Raw genomic sequence first — 19586 nt, 5'->3', positions numbered from 1 at the left:
TCAGTATGATATTGGCCGTCGGTCTGTCATAAATAGCTCTTATTATTTCGAGATACACCCCATCAATACCTAGTTTATTGAGAGTTTTTAGCATGAAGGGCTGTTGAATTTTGTCGAAGGCCTTTTCTGCATCTATTGAGATAATCATGTGGTTTTTGTCTTCGGTTCTGTTTATATGATGCATTACGTTTATTGATTTGCCTATGTTGAACCAGCCTTGCATCCCATGGATAAAGTCAACTTGATCATGGTGGATAAGCTTTTTGATGTGCTACTGGATTTGGTTTGCCAGTATTTTACTGAGGATTTTTGCGTTGATGTTCATCAGGGATATTGGTCTAAAATTATCTTTTTCTGTTGTCTCTGCCAGGCTTTGGTATCATGATGATGTGGGTCTCATAAAATGAGTTAGGGAGGATTCTCTCTTTTTCTATTCATTGGAATTGTTTCAGAAGGAATGGTACCAGCTCCTCTTTGTGCCTCTGGTAGAATTCAGCTGTGAATCCATCTGGTCCTGGACTTTTTTTGGTTGGTTGACTATTAATTATTGCCTCGATTTCAGAGCCTGTTATTGGTCTATTCAGGGATTCAACTTCTTCCTGGTTTAGTCTTAGGAGGGTGCATGTGTCTATGAATTTACCCATTTCTTCTAGATTTTCTAGTTTATTTGGGTAGAGGTGTTTATAGTGTTCTCTGATGGTAGTTTGCATCTCTGTGGGATTGGTGGTGATATCCCCTTTGTCATTTTTTTATTGTGTCTATTTGATTCTTCTCTCTTTTCTTCTTTATTAGTCTTGCTAGCAGTCTTATCAATTTTGTTGATCTTTTCAAAAAACCAGCTCCTGGATTCACTGATTTTTTGAAGGGTTTTTTGTGTTTCTATCTCCTTCAGTTCTGCTCTGATCTTAGTGATTTCTTGCCTTCTGCTAGCTTTTGCATGTGTTTGTTCTTGTTTCTCTAGTTCTTTTAATTGAGATGTTAGGGTGTCAATTTTAGATCTTTCCTGCTTTCTCTTGTGGGCATTTATTTAGTGCTATAAATTTCCCTCTACACACTGCTTTAAATGTGTCCCAGAGATTCTGGTATGTTGTATCTTTGTCCTCACTGGTTTCAAAGAACATCTTTATTTCTGCCTTCATTTCGTTATTTACCCAGTATTCATTCAGGAGCAGGTTTTTCAATTTCCATGTAGTTGAGTGGTTTTGAGTGAGTTTCTTAATCCTGAGTTCTAGTTTGATGGCACTGTGATCTGAGAGACAGTTTGTTTTAATTTCTGTTCTTTTACATTTGCTGAGGAGTGCTTTACTTCCAACTATGTGGTCAATTTTGGAATAAGTGTGATGTGGTGCTAAGAATGTATATTCTGTTGATTTGGGGTCGACAGTTCTGTAGATGTCTATTGGGTCCACTTCGAGCAGAGCTTAGGTAAAGTCCTGGATATCCTTGTTAACTTTGTCTCGATGTGTCTAATGTTGATAGTAGGGTGTTAAAGGCTCCCATTACTATTGTGTGGGAGTCTACGTCTCTTTATAGGTCTCTAAGGGCTTGCTTTATGAATCTGGGTGCTCCTGTATTTGGCACATATATATTTTGGATAGTTAACTCTTCTTGTTGAATTGATCCCTTTACCATTGTGTAATCGTCTTGTCTCTTTTGATCTTTGCTGGTTTAAAGTCTGCTTTATCAGAGACTAGGGTTGCAACCCCTCTTTTTTTTGTTTTCCATTTTCTTGGTAGATCTTCCTCCATCCCTTTATTTTGAGCCTATGTGTGTCTCTGCACATGAGATGGGTCTCCTGAATACAGCACACTGATGGGTCTTGACTCTTTATCCAATTTGCCAGTCTGTATCTTTTAATTGGAGCATTTAGCCCACTTGCATTTAAGGTTAATATTGTTATGTGTAAGTCTGATCCTGTCATTATGGTGTTAGCTGGTTATTTTGCTCATTAGTTGCTGCAGTTTCTTCCTAGCACCAATGGTCTTTACAATTTGGCATGTTTTTGCAGTGGCTGGTACTGGTTGTTCCTTTCCATGTTTAGGGCTTCCTTCAGGAGCTCTTTTAAGGCAGGCCTGGTGGTGACAAAATCTCTCAGCATTCCCTTGTCTGTAAAGGATTTTATTTCTCCTTCCTTAACTTATGACACTTAGTTTGGCTGGACATGAAATTCTGGATTGAAAATTCTTCTCTTTAACAATGTTGAATATTGGTCCCCACTGTCTTCTGGCTTATAGAATTTCTGCAGAGAGATCCGCTGTTAGGCTGATGGGCTTCCCTTTGTGGGTAACCTCATCTTTCTCTCTGGCTGCCCTTAATATTTTTTCCTTCATTTGAACTTTGGTGAATCTGACAATTATGTGTCTTGGAGTTGCTCTTCTCGAGAAGTATCTCTGTGGCGTTCTCTGTATTTCCTGAATTAGAATGTTGGCCTGCCTTGCTAGATTGGGGAAGTCCTCCTGGATAACATCCTGAAGAGTGTTTTCCAACTTGGTTCCATTCTCCCCGTCACTTTCAGGTACACCAATCAAGAGGTAGCTTTGGTTTTTTCACATAGTCCCATGTTTCTTGGAGGTTTTGTTCATTTCTTTTTACTCTTTTTTCTCTAAACTTCTCTTCTCGCTTCATTTCATTCATTTGATCCTCAATCACTGATACCCTTTCTTCCACTTGATCGAATCAGCTACTGAAGCTTGTGCATGCGCCACATAGTTCTCATGCCATGGTTTTCAGCTCCATCGGGTCATTTATGGTCTTCTCTATGCTGTTTATTCTAGTCAGCCATTCATCTAATCTTTTTTTAAGGTTTTTAGCTTATTTGCGAAGGGTTCAAACATCCTCCTTTAGCTTGGAGAGGCTTGTTATTACCGATTGTCTGAAGCTTTCTTCTCTTAACTCATCAAAGTCATTCTCTGTCCAGCTTTCTTCCATTGCTGGCAAGGAGTTGCTTTCCTTTGGAGGAGAAAAGGAACTCTGATTTTAGAATTTTCAGCTTTTCTGTTTTGGTTTCTCCCCATCTTTGTGGATCTACCTTTGGTCTTTGATGACGGTGACGAGCAGATGGGGTTTTGGTGTAGATGTTCTTTCTGTTTTAGTTTTCCTTCTAACAGTCAGACCCTCAGCTGCAGGTCTGTTGGAGTTTGCTGGAGGTTCACTCCAGACCGTTTGCCTGGGTATCACCAACGGAGGCTGCAGAACAGCAAATATTGCAGAACGGTAGATGTTGCTGCCTGATCCTTCTTCTGGAAGCTTCGTGTCAGAAGGGCACCCAGCCATATGAGGTGTCCGTTGGCCCCTACTGGGAGGTGTCTCCCAGTTAGGCTACTCGGGGATCAGGGACCCACTTGAGGAGGCAGTCTGTCCATTCTCAGTCTCAAACTCCATGCTGGGAGAACCACTACTCTCTTCAAAGCTGACAGGGACGTTTAAGTCTGCAGAAGTTTCTGCTGCCTTTTGTTCATCTATGGCCTACCCATAGATGAACTCCATAGAGGTGGAGTCTACAGAGGCAAGCAGGCCTCTTTGAGCTGCGTTGGGCTCCATTCAGTTCAAGTTTCCCGGCCGCTTTGTTTACCTACTCAAGCCTCAGCAATGGTGGGAGCCCCTCCCCCAGCCTCAATGCCGCCTTGCAGTTCCATGTCAGACTGCTGTGCTAGCAGTGAGTGAGGCTCCGTGGGCGTGGGACCCCCCGAGCCAGGCGCAGGATGTAATCTCTTGGTGTGCCATTTGCTAAGACCGTTGGAAAAGTGCAGTATTAGGGTGGGAGTGTCCCGATTTTCCAGGTACCAGCTGTCACGGCTTCCTTTGGCTAGGAAAGGGAATTCCCCAACCCCTTGTGCTTCCTGGGTGAGACAACGCCCCGCCCTGCTTCGGCTCACACTCCATGGACTGCACCCACTGTCCGACAAGCCCCAGTGAGATGAACCCGGTACCTCAGTTAGAAATGCAGAAATCACCCGTCTTCTGTGTCACTCACGCTGGGAGCTGGAGACTGGAGCTGTTCCTATTCGGCCATTTTGGAACCAGACTGAGTTGTTCTTTATTTCTCTATTAGTTATACCCAGCTTACTTCCAAAAAGAACTTGAAGAAAATGAACTTAAGACTAGGACTTTTTCTCAAATATCTTACAGATTACAGGATGGTTCTTTTGAACTCTGAAAAGTAAGCTGGTTTTGCTGTCACCTTTATGATTGGGTCAGAAGTCATCAGTGCTTTAACAACAGAGTCTTGGGCGTGGTGTTTCCTCCCATCATGTTTTCTTTCTTTATATACTTAGAAAGTTCTTCCCAACCACCGGATCAGATAAACTTTGTATTTTTAAAATTGTATTTACAGTTTCATATGTTTACATTTGTTAAGTCATAGAAAAAGTGTTTTTTTTTTTTTTTTTTGAGACGGAGTCTCGCTCTGTCACCCAGGCTGGAGTGCAGTGGTCGAATCTCAGCTCACTGCAAGCTCCGCCTCCCGGGTTTATGCCATTCTCCTGCCTCAGCCTCCCGAGTAGCTGGGACAACAGGCGCCCGGAAAAAGTGTTTTTGCATTTAAAGAGAAACTTGAAATGTCAAATTGATCATACACTAAATTCACACACATATATATTAGATACTGTAATTCTGTTACATACACACCCTAAGACAGTTTCAGATCTTTCTTCTATTCCGGATTCTTTAATAATATTAGGGAATTAGTGCCAGTATGTCAATTACTAAAATTTCATAAACACTGATTCTGCCAATCACCTATATTATATAAATCTTAAAATGTTTCCAGTAATCATTCAGGATCATTTTGCCAAACACTAATTTAAACTATACAATATGTAGGGAGAGCTGCCATCTTTGAAGCATTGAGTCCTCTTACTCAACCCAAAGCACTCTTGTCCATTTATTAACATAATTTATTCCTTTGCCAAATTTTTCAGTGCCTAGGATATGACAAGCCTCAAACAGGAGACTAATACATTTTATTGCAGTCAGCTTATTCTTGCTGGTATGCAATGAGACTACAATCTAACTGGAAAAAATGCAGACATGAAACAGACACATACACAGGTAGAAACTGAAAAATCAACTGAAAACACACTTAGAAATAAAAGAGAAGCAGCCTAGGTATAAGATTAATACTAAAGGGAACAATTCTTTTATATACCTGCAATAATCAGATAAATACAATAGCACAATAAAATTTTAAATGTCCTTTAATATCCATTGAGTTTTCTTAACCTCTTCTGAACCACAGGCAAATTTACTAAAGACTTTGCAATATCAAACATTTTTTGCACTCCTTCATTAAATTATACCCAACAGTACACAATTTTGCTATCATTTTATTTCTGCATTTATATTTATTATTGAAACTGGCTGGACATTTCATTTTTGTTCTTTATGTCAGCAACTGTAATATCACAGGGTTATGCTGGGGTGTGTGCTTTCCTTTTATGTATTCCTGAATGGCTTTATATCCCTGTTTAAAAGTGTAATGTTTTATTGTTTTCTTTTTTAAAAAATTACTGAATAAATGCAGAGGATAATCCAGAAAACACATGACTGAAAAGGAAAAAAAACACACCCATAATCTTACCATCTAGGTGTAGTAATTATAAACATTTTATTGAAATCCTATACATTTTTAAAATGCTTTCATATGTGAGATTGCCCTTTACTATGTCATATGTATTTATATATGAGCACACTTTAAATGCAATTTATAATATTAAGTATTTTCATTAACATTGTATAGCTCTCATTACGTATTCAAGTCTTCACATATGCACCTCAGTGAGCAGATAAAATTGGCTTGGGTTTACTTAACAGAGGTGACTTTTTTAATCCAGTCTCCTCCTGAGACCACGGGCTGCAGTGTTCCAGTTCTGCTTTGACAACTCTCATCACATTCAGCTTTTCAAAGTATTCCAGAAGTTGCCTCATGGGCGCCTAGAGCTTTGTTCTCCAGTCCCTACCCACATTTAAAATTCCATCATCTCTGCTACTGTACCCCAACACTTAAGGCTTATACCTAATGCCAAGACTCCTAATACTGTCCCTAAGGGTTTTGGCTTTAGTTCCACCCTTACTGTCCTGGCTTGAAACTCATTTTATTTCTGTACTTGGGTATTTCTCCTTCTCACTTTTAAACTAGGTATTATTTATTTTTATTATTACATGAAGCTGCTCTCTGTCTATACTATTCTGTTTGGCAATAGTACTGTCATCAATCGTTTTTATTTGTATGATAGTAAACACCTTTGTCAGCTATTTATTTTTTATGTTTCATTTTATTTCAGGTTTTACTTAAAAAGCATATATTGGCTTTTGAGTTATAGTATTTGTCATACCTAATAAATTTCAAATTTTTCATTATATTTTATATTTCCTAATTCTGTTTCCGTGAATTTTTCTTATATTTTGCTGTATGAAGTATAGCACACATCTTTGGAACTGTTTGCCTGACTTATATACCTGTTTTTCTGGGAGTTTCCCCTTACCTCAACATGGCTATACCTACAACTTTATTATCCTTTGACAAATCTAACTGATCCACAAGTGACACACACTGAAACCCAGACAATGCTTTGTCTTCTTGGGACTTTTGTCTGAAACGTCAAAGCCAGAACTGGTTCAACTTAAAACTCAGTAATTGTTAGTAATGTTTCCTGCTAGGCAAAAAAAAAAAGCTCCTTTGTAGCTAGAAAAAATGAAGCTAGTTACAAGCTGGGAAAAAAAAAAAAAAAAGATGGAAAGTGCTAGCCATGTTTGAATCCCTAATGTTCTTCAAGTCCAGCTGGGTCTATTTATTGCTTGGGACATTTCTGTCATTAACATAAAGACAGGTTTATGTTGTTGTAGATTAAGGGGGGGGGTACCCAGATCTGTAATATGCATCTTTGATTTCTCCAATATTGCTGTCTTGGTAGTTCTCCACCTTTCTAACTTTTCCTACTTTTTAGTTTACTGTTTACACACGGTGGTAGTTTCCAAAGTCCTTTTCTCCCTCTACTTTCTTTTTCTGGAGAAACCCCTCTATACTCATAGGCTTCATCCACTACTGTATCTTTGATGATGTCTGAGTTCATTAGTGTAGCGTTCTCTATTACACTTCAGACTTTATTTTCATTTGCTTAGTATTCATCTCCATCTAATTCACAGGCATCTCAAATTTGATACAGCCAAAATTATATCAATTCCTCTAAGTATGCTTTTTTCTGTCATCTGTCCTAATCATACCACTAATCATCTACACTAGAAATTTTAGACTGAAACATTTCTCCATCTTCCTCATTCCCCACAACAAAATATGCATAAATCCTTCCTTAATCAGTCTCCTGTCTCGTTGTTTCAGTTTAGACTTACTTCTGATGTAAACCTGAATCCATCAAGCATATAGACCACTATGATGTGTGAAGAACTCTGCAAGGTGTGAAGACAGTCTTTGGCCTCAAGGAGCTATCATCTAGATTGTGGAACAAATGCTGCTATCTACATTCTTCTCATATCTGATTAAAAAAAGTATTTACATGAATAAAATACTACTCTGGATGTACTCATATCCTTGATTACAGTGGTTCTCAAAATGTGGGGCATAGGCACATTGAGGGCAGGGCTCATGAGGCCTTTCTCAGGGCCTGTGAGGTCAATACTATTTTCATTATACTATTAACAGTAAGACTTCGCTTTTTTCACTGTGTTGAAGTTTGCCAACAATGATGCAAAAGCAATGTTGGGTAAAATTCCTAATTTTAGCTCAAATCAAGGTAGTAACACTCAACTATTATTTTAGGAATGTATTCTTTACTGTCATAAATTCCCAGTAAGAAAAAACTAAGCCACAACGTCCTTGATGAAGCAATAAAAATCATGTCAGGTTTGCCGGGCACAGTGGCTCACACCTGTAATCCCAGCACTTTGGGAGGCTGAGGCGGGCGGATCACAAGGTCAAGAAATCGAGACCATCCTGGCCAACATGGTGAAACCCTGTCTCCACTAAAAATACAAAAATTAGCCAGGCATGGTGGTATGTGTCTGTAATCCCAGCTACTCGGGAGGCTGAGGCAGGAGAACTGCTCGAACCTGGAAGGCGGAGGTTGTAGTGAGCCAAGATCACGCCACTGCACTCCAGCCTGGGCGAGAGAGCGAGACTGTCTCAAAAAAAAAAAAAAAAAAAAAAAATCATGTCAAGTATACAAACCTTTCACATGCTGTACTCTTACTGAACTTTTCTTCTTATAGAACCGTACTCATTCTCTAAAGCTCAGATTATCTACTATTTCGTTTTTCCTCTGAGAGGTCTTCCTCTCCTCTAACTTCCCCAACACACACTTATCCCTGTTCCCCCCAAATATCTTTTCTGAACTCTCTTGGTCTTTGTTCGTATCTCACAGCCTTTACTTTTTTCTGGGTGAGAAGGAGATGGTGATTTGTGTGTCTTTCCTTCCCATTTGGAAAGTAAGTATCACTGGATTAACACACACTATAAAAGGATAATGGATTTTAATGATTATTCTGGGACACTGCTTAAACAGTTCACACCATCATGCTCTAAAGGCATAAAAGCTTATTTACTGTCTTGAAGGTTACTTTTCATCTTGTTTAGTTCTCCTCTCCATCTCCTCCCTGCTTCTCCCACTTCTCTTTTATTCCTTAAAACCACTGATGTTGCACTCAAGCAGAATTTAGCTCTATTAGTAACACGCTGTGCTAAAATTTTTCTGATTCTCTGTGAATAAATCTGCCTTCTTTATTTTTTTATTCTTTGTTAGTAATTTGTCATTTTTTGAACTTTTTAAGTTTCTTTTCATGGGTGTAAAGATCAGAACTAGGTACAATATTGTAGTTGAAGGATTAATATCTAAATTCTTAGATTTTGTGTTCCTGTTAGAACTTTGTAAACGGATATTTTGTTTTGTGCTTATTTTTGAATAAGAAACTTCCTGAAACTGATTTTTTTTGCTCTATTGTGGGCTTCAGTTACTTTTTTTGCTTTTTAAATCTACGATGTTTGAATGTCATGCAACTTAATTTTCTTAAATTGCCAACCTGCTATACTCTGATGTATAGAACTTTATCAACTGCTTTAACCATTAATTAAAAATTTTCATTATCATCGAGACACGGTATCTTACAACAAAAAGGCTTCTAGGTTAGCGATTATAGAGTACTAAAATTCTTAAAAGACTTCACACTATTTAGTCACATTTATTTCCGCAAACACTTTTCAGTACCTATTATAGGTTAGGATTTAAACTGGTATTTGGATATCATTACCTACTTGGTATTTTACTGTACAATCAGTCCAGTTTACAGAAGAGGTTCATTCTAAGATTTTTAGGATACTTACAATACATACCCCAACTGAAACAGAAAAAGTTCCTCAACTAATTTACAAATGCCTGTTTAGCCTACGATGCCAAAAATATAACATTTCTTTTACCTAGAGAATCATCAACACATATAATTGTTGCACTATTAGTGATTAAACACAACTTTTAAAAAAAGGAAATGCCGTAGCATCCCAAATAAAGCAAAGACATTTCATTTAAACTTCACACATACACAAAGTATAATGTGGGTGTATTTTAAAAGATATAGATGAAGAAACATTGATGATTAACAAATTTAATATTAAAACCATCTTTTCATTATCTGAGTGGGTCCAATCTAATAACATGACCAGAAAATTTTCTCCAGCTGTTAGAGAAATGTAACAGCAGAACTCAGAGATTTGAAACATAAGGGACTTGGCTGGGCGCGGTGGCTCACGCCTGTAATCCCGGCACTCTGGGAGGTCGAGGCAGATGGATCACGAGGTCAAGAGATTGAGACCATCTTGGCCAACATAGTGAAACCTCGTCCCTACTAAAAATACAAAAACTAGCTGGGCGTGGTGACGCGCGCCTGTAGTCCCAGCTACTCAGGAGGCTGAGGTAGGAGAACAGACTGAACCCAGGAGGCGGAGGTTGTAGCGAGCCCAGATTGCGCCACTGCCCTCTAGCCTGGCGACAGAATGAGACTCTGTCTCAAACAAAAAAAAAAAAGAGAAACATAAGAGACCTTACCTACTGTTACTGTAGGAGACAATAAGGAAAACATAAAGGAACAAGGACAGTTTCTAGGAGCAAAGACTGTCCCCAAGTAAGAGTCTACAAGGCAACAGAATCTCAGTACTGCAATGACAAGGAACTGAATTTAGCTAGGAATCTTAAATGAGCTTGGAAGCAGATCTTCCCCAGAGCCTCTAGTAAAGAACAGAGCCCCAAGCAACACCTTGATTTCAGCCTTGTAAAGCTCTAAACAGAAGACCCAGATGAGCCTACACAGATTTCCAACCGACAGAAAACTGAGATGACAAATATTCAAAGCTAAGTTCATGGCAATTTGTTAAGGCAACAAGAAAACTAATACAGATGGCAGGTTCCAGGAACAAATGTATTTCAAAGTAGCCAGAGCAAAGGATGGGAAAGGAAAAAACGGAAGACAAGTTAGGGATGAAGTTGGTGAGGCAGATAGGGTCTAGGTTATGAAAAATTAAGATTTTATTATGTAAGCTACGAAGAGATGCTAAAACTTTAATTTTGTGGGAGAGATGATGGATAATGACAAATGACAGAAATGTTGTTAACTAGGGATGAGGAGGAGAAAACAGGCAGGGAGATTAATGAGGAATGTATTATGAACATCTGGGCTACAGATGATGAAAGCCTGAACCAAAGCAATGGGAACACAAAAAGGCAGAAAAACCAGTATGCTTTTGGTATATTTCAGAAGCAAAAAAGGTCTTCATTCTGGACTAATAGTGGGGATTACAGAGCAGTCACTGATGACTCAAAGTGTTTTAGCATCAGTAATGTGGTGGATGATGATGTTCAACAATCAACATAAGGAATACAAGGAAGCATAATATTTTGTGGTGGCTAACAACTGGAAACAAAGGGGAAATATATTTTCCTCTAATTGCAAAATAATGGAGACAAAGTTAAGAATTTTAAAGCAGCAAGAAAACATAAATAACATCTATTTCGTTAGGCTCGATTACCTCTGCTGTTGCTTTCTGGATAGGCAAGTGTAGGCTTACTTGGGGAGCGTCGTAGATCACTATTAAGGAAAGGCTTATCCGAAGGATATACTACATATGGAGATGAAGAATGCCGAACCATGCTTCCATTAGACCTTGATGGCTCAGCTAAGATGTTCTAAAAAATAAAGACACAAATTACCTTTCAAAAGTGTGAACCACAAATAGCCGATTTAAACCACAAATATTTATGACTGAGAACTAGACTGTCCATACAGACAAGAGAAAAAAATCCACTGACTAGAAACGACAGAATTCAATCAATAAAGAAATACAACTTTTAAAGTGTTTCATATTAGTCTAAATATAGCCATAAGCCAGACACTACAAAAGAAAATAATGTTCATACAACTTGAATACAAATGCTGTGCAGAAATACTTACACGATACAATGAATGTAAATACTGTAGTTAAAAATATATACTGTGAAATATACATTCAGAAAAATAAATACATTATTTTTACAGGACCAGAAATTGCTACAAATGACTGAATTACTCTATTCCCCATCAATAAACTACTACTTGAATATTTAGAGTATTCAAAACCCCAGAAAGAAAATAAGGCACTGTCCCTGCCTCAAATAATATACATTTAATTAACAAAAAAGAAAATAATTAGAAAACATTAAGGCCCATCAAACACTCAAATATAAAACTTTATTTCCACAGTACACCATTGTCATGAATGAGATTCTGTTAAATTTAGGATTCCACATAATAATTTCAACCCAGAGGATGCTAACTGTGGAGTTTTATTTGTTGTAGGCAACTTCCTATTGACAGATGGTCCCAGACTGGTGGAAGTAACTAAGAAGCTGAGGGCTAAGGTGGAAAATATGACTGCTAGCTGTTCAAAATGTTCAGACATCCACTTACCTTCCTCAAACCGCCACAGCAAACTATGTTTTTCAATTCTTACCTTTGAAAACTTAAATTTACCAGAATAATCCGTGTTCGTAAAAGTACAAGAGCACAATGAATATTTAAAACAGTAAACAATCTCCTGAAACAAAGGTTATCGAAATATCTGCACTGTATTTAAATCTTACTTAAAAATTAAAGATTTTACTTCCATGTTAAAAATCATGAAAATTTCCAGTTGATTTAAGAAAGCAAATATAAAAGATTTTCTATTTATATAAATATAAAACACACTATGGCTATGAAAATCAAAAGTGGGGACAAAGAGCTTAGGAGGGTAGGGCCAAGTCTTAAAAGTGGTACTCAAATAAGTGCTAAGTCTACTATAGTATGTTCATATATAACAAAGACTACTATTTGTCATTTTCCAAACTTAATGGCAAATTGGCATCTGGTTTTAGAGGTAAGTGGAAAACAGGATGAGTTTTCAATTCTTTATAATACGGTCAAAGGTCTTGCAAAGCATCCTGAATTACTGCATAGCTTAAAAGTCACAGAGAACCTCAGGTTTTCATTGGTTATTTACAACCCACCAGAATCCTATCATTTAATATTCAAAAATATTAAGTGACTTGCCGACCACCCTCTGCCCAGTCAGGAGAATCCCATTAATTATATGATTAACTAATAAACTAGTTCCCAAAATGGAACTACCTCTGTTCTACATTTTATATGTTACTGGGTTTGCCCTTTACTATTTTATATCACTCCTCATGACCTATACATTTTTATTATCTGTATGCCCTGTGGTATAATAAAAAATATATTTAGTCTTTTGTCCTTGGTTTCAGACAGAGATTCAAAAACTCCTAGAATTTCTTAAGTCATAGGGTGTCCTTGTTAGGCTGATGAGGGGACTCAAGGTAGGGCACCTAGATAGCTTCAGGTTTGAAGGTATCTTCTGGGAGCTGGTTACCAGTAAAACCAACCACTAGATTATAAAGAGTTACAAATTTCAGCCAGGCACACGGTGGCTCATGCCTGTAATCTCAGCACTTTAGGAGGCTGAGCTGGGTGGATCACTTGAGGTCAGGAGTTCAAGACTAACCTGGCCAACATGGTGAAACTCTGGCTCTATCTAAAATACAAAACAATGAGTCGAGTGTGGTGGCGTGCCCTGTAATCCCAATTACTCGGGAAGCCGAGGCAGGAGAATCGCTTGAACCCAGGAGGTGGATGTTGCAGTGAGCCAAGATTGGGCCACTGCACTACAGCCTGGGCAACAGAGTGAGACTCCATCTGTGTGTGTGTGTGCGTTGGGGGGAGGGAGGTGCAGTGGGTAAGAGTTACAAATTTCAGCCCTAGGCCCCGACCTCAGGGGAGGTAAGGGGCTGAGATTGAGCCCAGTGACCAGTGGATAAATTACTCAATTATGTACCTATGTAATGAAAGCTCAATGAAACCTCTTGAATAATGAGGTTTGGGGACCTTCTAGATTGTTGAACATACTGATATGCTGGGAAGGTGCTGTACCACAGAGAATACAGAAGCCCTTTCACACCTTGCCCTATGTCTCCCTCCATTTGGCTGTTCCTGAGTTGTGTCCTTTATATAACTGAAATTGCTTAAGTACAGTCCTTCCTGAATACTGTGAGCCGTTCTTGGAAAGTTGCAGGAATCCCTTAATTTGTAGTCAGCTGAGCAGAAATGCAGATGCTCTGCGAACTCTGACTTGACTTGGGGGCGGGCAGTCTTGTGAAATGGAGCCCCTTAATGTATGGGGGTCTGAGCTACATCTGGGCAGTGACAGAATTAAAATAATTTTAGGACACCCAGTTGGTGTAGCATTTTTGCTGGAGAAATTAAGTTCTAATAAAGGAGTTTTATTCTGTTCAATAAATCTGTTGAATATTAACTACACATTTCCTCCACAAACAGGAAACTGCACATCACTTATAAAAGATTAGCCTTTTCAACAAAGTTACTATAACCCTTTAAGAGATCATCAAAAGCTTTTGAGCTTCTTTATATTTAACAAATAGCACAAACATCATAGGAAGGCTGTGTAAAAAGGAGCCCAAGTCTAACTCCCAATCCACTAATCTTTCCATGACCCTAAGCACTCAGGAAAAATTATTTCAAACAAAACATGATTGTAGGAGAAACTTTCAGGATTAAAGGCAAAATGTTTAATGTGATCACTATCTTTTCCTGCAGCCTTTAGTTGTTAGGGCAAATATCTCATTTAGGAACACACAATTCAACAAATATTTACTGAACATCTTTTTATGACACTGTGTGAAGTATGAAGCATAATTTAAAAATGCATATTACTTGCTTTATAAGTGGAACAGGCAACACAGCTGCAAGACATTAGCTAGATAAAACTCAAATACAAAAGAGTAGGTGGGAACTGCTAAACTGGATGTGATAGAGACTAAGTGCAAATTAAATTCAGATGCATTCAATAGACCATTGCTTCAGATCAGTATGGTAAAGGAAGGTCTTTATTAGTGCTGAAATCGATACTGGGTCTTGTAGATTGACATGTATTCTAATAGGCAAGCTAGAAATGGGTATGAAAGGCAATTATTTCTAGGTTAATGAATACATTAGTTTAGCTGAAAAAAGAGTTTGTGTATACATGTTGAGGAAATAAAATTGGAGAAGTCAAGGTCCAATGGTGGAGAAACATGAGGTAGAGCTCTGAGCAGCGCAATCAATGCAATAGCTTCAAAGTAAAAATCAATACAATCATCAACAAATGTAAAAAAGCATTCAATAAAATTCAACATCCAGCTATTATTTTTTTAAAAACTTATTTCCTTATGATAATACAAAGTTTTACAAGAAAACATGGCAAACATACTTAATGATGGAAAACTTGAAATATTCCTTTTAAAATCAGTAATAAGACAAAGATATCTACATCAATTCTAGTCAAGATTGTATTTCATTTCCTAGTCTGCACACTAAGATTAAAAAAAAAAAGAATAACAGCTGTTAAGATTGAAAAGGAAGAATCCCAGTTTTGGATTATGACCATCTAAATAGAAAAAAACAAAAAATCTTCAATTATGAGAATTAAGTCTGGAAGGTTGCTGGGTAAAATAGATATGCAAGAGTCAGTAATTTTATATATTAGAAAATGGAACTTATGAAAATATATATCACGCAACTAAAAACTAGAAATAAATTGAAGAATATACAAGACATGAAATTATACAAGTACTGAAAAATGTAAAAGTTCTAAATAAATGGAGTAACATAACATTCAGACAGAAGGGTCAATATCCTAAACATATCAGTTACACCCAAACTAAGCTAGAAATTCAACAAAATCTCAATCAAAATTCCAATAGCAGGTTCTAGAATTTCTACTGAAGAAAAGCAAAGGACCAACAATAGCTAATGTTTCTCTTGAGTAACAAGGAGGTAAATGCCTCCCCCCACCACAGCGGGTATCTAAGTAAGAGAGACAAATAAAACAAAGGGATAAAGAGCCAGGTAACACACCCATACGCATATGGAAATGAACATATTGCAAACCATTGAAGAAAGGATGAATTTTCAACAAGTAGTGTGGGGACAATTGTGTATTTTAAGTAAAACCATTAAATTGGATCCCTATCTCACAGCATACAAATTAATTTCAAGTAAATTAAGGACATAAAAGTCTCCAACTTTAAAATATGTAGGAAAAAAATACAGAAGAATACAACCAAGGCCTTGGAGAAAGGAAGAATTTCCTAAACAGAAATCACTAATTATAAAAAGACTAACAAATTTTACACTAAAAGTAACAACTATTAATCAAAAGGTATCAAAGACAAGCCAACATGTCCTTGGAACAGTCTTAACAAACTGATAATTAACATCCACAATATGTGAAAGAATGCCTATAAATCAGTAATAACAGGCAACCCAATTGAAAAACAGGCAAAAGACACGAACAGGTATTTCACAGAAGAAAACACACACACAAGAAAGTAAAGGTACAAAAAAAATAGGGTGCATATTCACCAATGATAAGAGGCGCACAAATCAGAAAAAGAATAGGACATCATTTCACACACACAGCAAAAATTTACAAGTGGGACAATACCATCCATTTAAGAGGACACAGAATAAAGAGGGCTGTTGGTATAATCACTTGGTAAAACAATTTAGTATGACCGAGTAAAGCTGAAGACGCATGTGCTCTGTGAACCAGATAATTCGTTCAGTTATATTAGCTGAACGATTTTCTCTCCTTTCTTGAAAATGATATGAGTTGAGTCACAGTACATATTCCATGACCCACTACTGAGTTGTAATCCAGAGCCCAGCCTGAGGTCTGAAAAAAAAAAACAATCACTGCTCTAGAGTTGCCCCTTGGAAACATTTTCTCTCAGGACCCCTTTACACTCTAAAAAATTTAGTGAAAAGAATAGCACTATTTTACATTTCTGCAGATCTCTTTAATGTTTGCCTTAAAAAAAGAATGCTGGATTATCTTATCTAGTTCCACATTCACTCTGTTGGATATGTTATTTTGTTTGACATATTAAAGAAGATCTAGTCTACCACAAACGTGGTCATTACAGAAGGATCTTGTAGACTCGGAGAGGGTCTTGGAGATCTCCAAGGGTTGTGAGACCATACTTCGAGAACTGCACTCTAGAGAAACATTTGCCATGTACAGCATATAAGAATGAATACAACAGTGTTGTTTATAATATCTGGCAAACAAATGAACAACACAACTTATTAAATCCAAAGCCCATTAAGATACTGTTATTTACTAGCTAGAATTTTGACTCAACCTCTCTGTGACTCATTTTGCTCACCTGAAAAAGGAAATATTAATGCCAGTCTCAGAAGGTTAATTGTGAGGATTAAATGAGTTAACATACGAAAAGTGCTTAAAGTGCCTTTAAGGACTATGCATGCCAGATAGTCCTATATAAATACCTTACATTATAATCTTAAAATATGAGGTACTGGGTGGGCGTGGGAAGGAGAAGGAAGACACAAAGAGGTACATGAATACATGAAGGTATTCATTTTATTATTCTCAAAAAGTAAATCTTATATTTAATATTATAAAATGTATGATAGACATAAAACATTTTTAAGGGAAATTAATACGGGGCTACTGTGCAGCTTGGTCGAAGGAACTATCTAAAAAGTCAGAGAGACAAATTAAGAGATTAGTTCATTAATCACCAAGGTTACTGTGAAAACATTACAAGGCTGACATGAAAGACACTCTTGTGTGTTTCAACGCAATGCTGTCCATACTTCTATATGGAATTAATTTCATTATGCCCAATCATAGTTGCTTTCCTGCCTTTTCCACCAGTCGAGTTTATCAATTCAAGAGCACTCACTCAATAAATGTTACCTAGACCTAACTGAAACTTATCGCCCTATCCATGTTGTTCACATTTGAGATTTACAGGGTTGAGACTTCCTAAAGATGGTTATTCATTAATCTACTTGTTAAAAATCCTGGCCTGTAAAGCATCTCAATGTACTTATAAGTAGCTCCATATGGGTTTATCAATGTTGAAAACAGCTGAATATAACAGTTGTTAATCTTCACAATGGGGAAATCTGAATACGAGTTGTGTTTTCAGTTCATGGTACAGTTTTAACAAGTTTTTTTTTTTTTTTTTTTTAATGTTGCCTACTGTTAAGATCAGCTGTTTGTTAAGCTAAGTGCTTTTCCAGTGCTTTTGGAAATGGCAGCCTTATTTCTGATGGGACATCTAAGCAGGACCTTTTCTTACGCAGCAAGAAACCAACTAAATTTAGTCATTTTTGTTTTGAGAAACAGTAGCTTCCAAATTAGACATTTTGATGTAGCAGATTGAGTTATGCTTGTTATACTTTGATTTGTGGAGGATCCTAGACACTCTTAGTGTACCCTTGATATTTAGAATCCAATTAAAGCCGAGCTTAGCACAAAAAAATGTATATGCTTTCCTAATGAACGGTCTTAGAGGTTTCTGTCAAGGCTACCATATTAAGTACTAAGAGCTGACTATATCCCAGTGCCAATGCTCAGCTAGGTGTCCTTGGCATAACGCAGCTCAATTAAACGTTTATTTAATATTTTATTTTATAGAAACAGAGTCGCTCTGTCGCCCAGGCTGAAGAGCAGTGGCACTATCATAGCTCACTTCAGCCTCGAACTCATTGGGCTCAAGTGATCTTCCTGCCTCAGCCTCCCTAGTAGCTGGTATTACAGGCATGAGCCACTCACCGACTCAACTCAACATTTGTATGAGTATTCCTTTTCCTTGTTCAGTCTTCAAGTGCTTAACTTTTGAGAGCAGTGAAAAGTCCTCTTCTCCCAAGTTTAATCACTTCTCCTATAAAATCTCATCCATATGCTGACACTTCTAATAGTTTCTTTTACTTTTTTGTTTTACTGACCTAATCCTGAATAACCTTAAATTGCTGCTTTCATTACTTCTCCTTAACTTCCCCAAACCTCTCTGCAAACTTCTAATTCCCATTCTGCTGAATGCGTAGGTTGTTGAAAACCGCGGCGTTGGAAAGCTTTGATAGAAATGTTGGAGCTCTTATTTCTCCAATGTTAATACTTTTGGTCCCATTATTACAAATTCTAACAAGTCTGCGAAAGCTGAAACTGACTTCGCCAAGGTGACCAAGCTTTCCTTTTTTTTTTTTTTTTTTTTTGAGACAGAGTCTCGCTCTGTCGCCCGGGCTGGAGTGTAGTGGCGCGATCTCGGCTCACTGCAAGCTCCGCCTCCCGGGTTCACACCATTCTCCTGCCTCAGCCTCCCGAGTAGCTGGGACTACAGGCGCCCGCCACCACGCCCGGCTAGTTTTTTGTATTTTTTAGTAGAGATGGGGTTTCACCGTGTTAGCCAGGATGGTCTCGATCTCCTGACCTCGTGATCCGCCCGTCTCGGCCTCCCAAAGTGCTGAGATTACAGGCGTGAGCCACCCCGCCCGGCCCAAGATGACCAGACTTTCTTAGCGTTCTCCACTCCTTCCCCGCTTAGATTCTAGAAAATAACTTTACCCTGATACTCTTCTAGTTTCTTCCCTCACCATCCTTTTTCCACGTTTTTACCTACGTTTCCAATTCACGTCATCCAACTCTACCTCCGTATTACTACTTCTCATTCCGAACTAAAGTTTCCTGAAAGCACCACCGTCCTAGCACATACTCCAAAATTCCTGCATTGCCTTTTTCTCCCTCCTCTACTCTTGGGACAAGCAATTACAATTCCTTCGACACGCAACTAGCTCCATCTTCCCTTCTAGGAAACCTTCTCTGGCCTACCGAACCACTGTTAATCACGCCCCTCTAGATTATTCTACTAAGGTAGCACTTGCTAAACTGTATTGCGTAGTAATCACTAATTACGTGTAGTTTCTCTTCACTGCTTTGCTCCTTCAAAGCAGGGTTTCTATTCTATTCATTTGAACCCTAACAGTATGCCAGGCATCGAACATTTGCTAATGTGGAGAAATAAGAGCTCCAAAATTTACTTCCTATCAAAGCTTTCCAACGCCGCGGTTTTCAACAACGTAAGCATCCGACACTCCAATTTGACAAATACCAGTGAATATCAGTTAATAAACTGGCTGGTGACCTTTGATGAGGCAAAAACAATATTTAAAATCAATTCCCCCTA

General features: G+C 37.9%; 1 protein-coding gene across 6 annotated transcripts in view; it reads right to left on the bottom strand.

The window, feature by feature from the left end:
- Window positions 1–19586, bottom strand: part of CEP57 (centrosomal protein 57) — a 44550-nt gene that overhangs the window by 23509 nt on the left and 1455 nt on the right. For 5 of the 6 annotated variants that reach the window (XM_077964224.1, XM_015115503.3, XM_015115501.3 and 2 more), the window contains exon 2: window positions 11027–11183. The exons of the other annotated variant lie outside the window; for it this stretch is intronic. In XM_077964224.1, coding sequence (XP_077820350.1) covers window positions 11027–11147 — 121 coding nt within the window. In that variant the 5' untranslated portion in view covers window positions 11148–11183. The remainder of the gene's footprint in view (window positions 1–11026; window positions 11184–19586) is intronic. 6 annotated transcript variants of the gene reach the window in all.

The sequence above is a fragment of the Macaca mulatta genome, chromosome 14, assembly GCF_049350105.2.
Source record: "Macaca mulatta isolate MMU2019108-1 chromosome 14, T2T-MMU8v2.0, whole genome shotgun sequence".
Classification (NCBI taxonomy): domain Eukaryota; kingdom Metazoa; phylum Chordata; class Mammalia; order Primates; family Cercopithecidae; genus Macaca; species Macaca mulatta.
The sequence above is the reverse complement of the archived record's forward strand: the minus strand, read 5'-3'. Positions and strand labels throughout refer to the sequence as shown.